This window comes from Populus euphratica, unplaced genomic scaffold (genome assembly GCF_000495115.2).
Source record: "Populus euphratica unplaced genomic scaffold, PopEup_1.0 scaffold2761.1, whole genome shotgun sequence".
Taxonomy (NCBI): Eukaryota; Viridiplantae; Streptophyta; class Magnoliopsida; order Malpighiales; family Salicaceae; genus Populus; species Populus euphratica.
The window spans coordinates 11,862-17,368 of record NW_011502566.1 but is presented as its reverse complement, the minus strand read 5'-3'; the positions used below and the strand labels follow the sequence as shown (position 1 = coordinate 17,368).

At 35.9% G+C, this 5,507-nt stretch overlaps 1 protein-coding gene across 1 annotated transcript; it reads right to left on the bottom strand.

Moving 5' to 3' along the window:
• Positions 1-4,131: 4,131 nt before the first annotated feature.
• LOC105119293 (gamma-glutamyltranspeptidase 2-like) lies at positions 4,132-5,078 on the bottom strand. Its single transcript, XM_011017414.1, has 2 exons — positions 4,876-5,078; positions 4,132-4,697 (listed from the first exon to the last, which is right to left on the bottom strand). Exons 1-2 carry the CDS (start codon positions 4,976-4,978, stop codon positions 4,318-4,320), a joined length of 483 nt encoding a protein of 160 aa, XP_011015716.1. The 5' UTR covers positions 4,979-5,078; the 3' UTR covers positions 4,132-4,317.
• Positions 5,079-5,507: the final 429 nt, after the last annotated feature.

Below are 5,507 nucleotides of genomic sequence, written 5' to 3'. Positions count from 1 at the left end.
ATATAGGCTTTTCTTTAGCTTGCAGACTTGGTTCTCCTTTCCTTATATTGCAAACCCCTCTAGTTGTTGCATGTAAATGTCTTCCTCCAATTCACCATGAAGAAATGTTGTTTTTACACCTAATTGTTTAAGATGTAAATTTTCTATAGCTACTATCCCCAGAACAACTTTGATTGTTGTGAGCTTCACAACTAGATAAAATATTTTAGAGTAGCCAATCCCTTTCTTTTGTTGAAACCCTTTTACAACAAGTCTTGCCTTGAACCATTTATTTTCGTCATGCTCAGTCTTTACTTTGTAAACCCACTTGTTTTGCAAAGCCTTCTTTTCTTCAAGTAGTGTGGTTAGCTCCCAAGTCTTGTTCTTCAACAACGACTCCATCTCGTCCTTCATGGCTAACTCCCACTTGCTCGAGTTTCCATCCTGTAAGGATTCTTTATAAGTTAATGGTTCACCACCATCTATCAATAAAATATAATTCAGTAGAAGTGTGAATCGTTGTGGAGGCTTTACAGTCCTTGAAGACCTGCGAACAACTAGTTCACTTGGCTTCGCATCTTTTTGTGTAATAGTGGGTACAAATGTGCTTGAATCTTCTTGTAAAGACTCTTGAGTGGTAATATTAGGAAGCCCTTCTAATCTTATGAATTCAGATTTTTATGGACTTGTATATGAATCAGCCATATCTGTTTCTGCACTTGATCTATCTTTGTATAAAACTTTCTCGTTGAAGTTCACATAAGATCACGTTCCTGCTTCTGATAATCTTCATGTTCTGATCATCCTATAACCGAAATCCAAATTCTTAATCTTCGTAGCCAATAAAGAAACATTTCTTGGATTTGACATCTAGCTTGTTGCGAGCATCAAAATCTATATGCACATAGGAAACACACCCAAAGACCTTTAAATGATAGAGTTGTACTTCTTTTCCTCTCCATACTTCCTCGGGCAGTCTGAACTCCAAAGGAACCGATGGTCAACAATTGATCAAGTAAATTGCAGTATGAACTGTATCAGCCCAAAAAGTTTGAGGTAACCCAGAATGCAACTTCATGCTTCTAGCTTGTTTATTGATGGTCATGTTCATCCGTTCAGCAATGTCATTCTATTGTGGTGTGCCTAAAATGATCTTTCCCATTCTGATACCGTTGACAGTGCAATACTCTTTAAAACTTTTATTAATGTATTCTCCTTTATTATCAGATCTTAAGCATTTCAACTTCAGACATGATTCAGTCTCAACCATAGCCTTCCATTTCTTGAATGTTTTAAACTGAAAGTCACATAATACCGAGAACCTCAAAGAGATGCTACTGGAGCCAGTCCCTATAAATTTATGTGTATCAATTCTAGCTTTCTTGGTCTTTACTCTTTAAAACTTTTATTAATGTATTCTCCTTTATTATCAGATCTTAAGCATTTCAACTTCAGACATGATTCAGTCTCAACCATAGCCTTCCATTTCTTGAATGTTTCAAACACATCATATTTATTTTTCAAAAAGTAGACCCATGCCTTCCTATTGAAGTCATCAATGAAAGTCACATAATACCGAGAACCTCTAAGAGATGCTACTGGAGCCAGTCCCTATAAATTTATGTGTATCAATTCTAGCTTTCTTGGTCTTAAGGTCCTGCCAACCTTTAAAAAACTGAGCTTTTTCTGTTTTCTAAGAACACAACTTTCACAAATGTCTAGATCAACATTTTTTTGACTTTGACAGCTTTCCTTTTGATTAAAGTATCTTCATCCTCTTTTGACTCATATGATCGAGTCTATAGTGCCATAACTATGCTTGATTTTCTGCTTCAGTAGAGGCAATAATGTCTGCAGATCTTGTGGTCATATACAGGGTGCTGGTTTTCTTTCCACTAGCCAAAATTATTGCTCCCTTTGATACCTTCCACATACCTTTAGAAAAAAAGATTGAATGACCACTATCATTAAGTTGTCCGACTAAGATCAACTTCTTCTTTAGTCTAGGAACATGCTTTACATTTTGCAAGTTCCATATAGATCCATTCATTGTCTTGATTTGCACATCTCCTATACCTACAATATCCATTGGTTGTCCATCAGCTAGATAGACTACATCGTGATCTCCAGCAACATAGTTTTGTATCATTTCATGGTGTGGAGTACAGTGGAATGAAGCATTAGAATCAAGAACCCAATCATTAATTGGACTTTGTATAGCAAGAATCAAAGCATCTTGTACCTCATTTGTAGTGGCGATTAGAGATTCAACTTCAGGTTTTTTTGGTTTTATACGACTTCTCATGAAATGACCAGGTTTGCTATAATTCCAACATTCAACCTGCTTTTTGGGTCCAAATTTGCTTTTACTTTTGTACTTGGATTTTGATTTGCTTCTAGATAAGCCTATATCATGTCTCCTCCCTCGATTGTTGATGTTGAGAGCTGAACCTGAACTTGAGCTTTCACCTGAGTCTTTTTTCATACTTCTTCAGCTAAAATCAGGTCTCCGATGTCATCATATTTTAGTTTGGATTTTCCGACTGAGTTCCTCACAACTGTTCTTATACCTTCCCGACTACTTAAAAGTGAAGCTAGCAAAATGAGTGCACGGATCTCATCATCAAACTCAATCTCAACAGATGACAATTGATTTGTGATGGTATTAAAGTTGTTGGGATGCTGTGTAACAGAGGTGCCTTTTGTCATCTTCAGGTTGAACAACTTCTTCATCAAGTGCACTTTATTATTTGCTGAGGGCTTCTCATACATCCTAGACAAGGCTTCCATCAATCTTCTAGTGGATTTTTCTTTTGTAACATTATGAGCAACTTTTTTTTAAAAGGATAGCCGGATAATGCCCAAAACCTGTCTGTCAAGAATTTGTCATTCTTCCTTTGACATATTTTCTGATTTGCTCCCCAATAAAGGAAGATGAAGTTTCTTCCCATATAAATTGTCTTCAATTTGCATTTACCAATATCCAAAATCTGTTCCATTAAATTTTTCAATTCCCACAGCCTTTATTTCTTCTATCATTTTTAATATTTCTCAGATTCAAATCTGCCAAATCTGACCTTACAGATGTGTCTGGAATGACCAAAAATATTAGAAACGACATTGAAATCACCCAAATTAGACTTTGGATGACTCAGATCTTATCAATCAAACTTTTGGATCATTGGACGCTGCAGATGAAGCTACATGTCAGGAGGAATATGTCTGATGTGGCTATGATGATGTGTCGAACACTAAGCAATTCGGGCCCACAATGATGACATGACAGATCCACGTGGATTTCTGTCTGATGTGTTTGTGTGCTGACATGGACTGTGACGTGGCTGATGACTGTGCATAATTGTTGTTGTGGTTGCTGATTAGTCGCTGACATGTCGGGTCAACCCTGTTCAGTTACAGGAATTTGGGTGAAGAAGATGCGCGGAGAGAGTATGGCGCGTCGGTGTGCATGGGCAGTGTTGTTGTCGGCGCGTGTTGGAGTGTGCAGGCATATAGGACGTCGATTTTTCATCGGGTTTTCACCAGTGGATTCTTCTCGTCTTCCTCTACACGATGGTATGTTCAAAAACACGTTTTGAGAACTTTGATTTTTGAGTTTGGATCAAACACCCTCTTTTTCAAGAACAAGCTCTGATACCAGTTGTTGGGACATTCAAGCATTCAAACACACACAAATTTACGTAGTTCGGCAACTTGTCTACTCCAAAGAGCTACTGGTTTGTATTAATCACTCAAAAAAGCAATACAAACAAAGAGGAGGAGAAAACTCTTCTCAACGCATTCAAACACACACAAATTTACGTAGTACGACAACTTGTCTATCCAAAGAGCTACTGGTTTGTATTAATCACTCAAAAAAGCAATACAAACAAAAAGGAGGAGAAAACTTTTCTCAACTCAACTTTACACTCAAGCTTTCTCTTCACTTTTGTTCTCTCTGTCTTGGTTTTTCACTTTGTATATCACACACACACCTTCAGCTCTTTACCTTGTCTATTTATAGGCAAGGTTGGGGAGACACGAGGCATAAATCATATAATGATTTATACCACCATTTAAACCTTTATTAATATCAAGTGGGAAATTAGGTATTTCCATTTACATATAATAGAGATGGGATATTATTTATCTCTGCTACCAATCTATTGAGAAGAAAATGATGGAGAGAGGAAGGAATCACCATACTCCAAAATACTGCCAAATCAATGAAAAAAATGAAGGAAAAACCTCTTACTATTCATTTGTTGATGTGACAAATTGCAACATGTTTTCCTTTATTTGTGTTGATATTCTGTACTCAAGATGGTTATCACATATATTCTAGGAAAGACTTGTCAGAATCCTCAGTACCTCAGAAGCTTGCATTGGCGCAGTTTCTCTCATGTCATAGGCATGTAACTCCCCGCTGGCAAGTCTGATAATCATAAAGGCTCCTCCACCGATGCCACTTGATGCTGGGCTCACAACTCCCAAACAAAGAGAAGCAGCTACAGCGGCATCAACAGCATGCCCTCCTTCACGAAGAACATCAATCCCAATTCTGGAACATCTACCATCATCAGTAGCAACAGCACCATGGCGTGCCACTACTGCTTGGTGTCTAAATTTGGTTGAACCACTCTGACGACTGTGAAGGCTTGAAGTAGCAGGGCACAGTAGAAAGAAGAAAAACAGAAGGATTGCCCATAACGACGGCAAAGCTGCAATCAATAAAAGCGTTGATTTTGATGAAAAACATCTTAATTAAGTCAATAAAACCACACATTCCAAAATTCCTCATTTCATTACCAGAAGAAGAAGAAGAACAAGAACAAGAACAAGAAATTGAAGATCACACAAAGTTGATTTCCACCTCACAAGTCTCCAAAAACTACTTACATGACAAGTCTCGCATAGTACAATGTATTCTTCTGCCATTGAAAGCATTGAATCTGCATGTGATGGTGGGGTGGTGTTGGTCCATTTGCTCAGAATAGAGCATTAACCGAGTCGTAGCTCTGTTTGACCTTCACGGTCCACTAGATTCTTTTAGATATTTAACATTTGACATTTTGAGTGGACGTAAATTCATTTTTTTCCTTGCATAAGTTATTGCATTTTTTTAGGAAATTAATCAATGAAAAGTATGAAAGAAAAATCTTAAAAAAATTAGGGTCTGGCTATTATGATATCTTTAAATTAGTTAAAACATTCACATTAACAAGAAATAGGAAAGCAACTCCAAACATAACACTATTCACAGTAAACATATTTTCTTTTTAAAAAACATATTTATAATTTATTTTAATTTATTTTCTTATAAAATTGTTTTAATCTTATAATTAAGATTATAAACTTGTTAATTTTAATTAACCTAGATTATTTTTAATTTTATTTTTTTTAATTATTTTTTTTAATATTATCTTTTAACTTGAGATTAATTGAAAATTTATTTTTATAATTTATTTTAATTTATTTTTTATTGAGTTATTGTAATCTTATAATCTCGATCTTTAATTTAATAGGTAAAT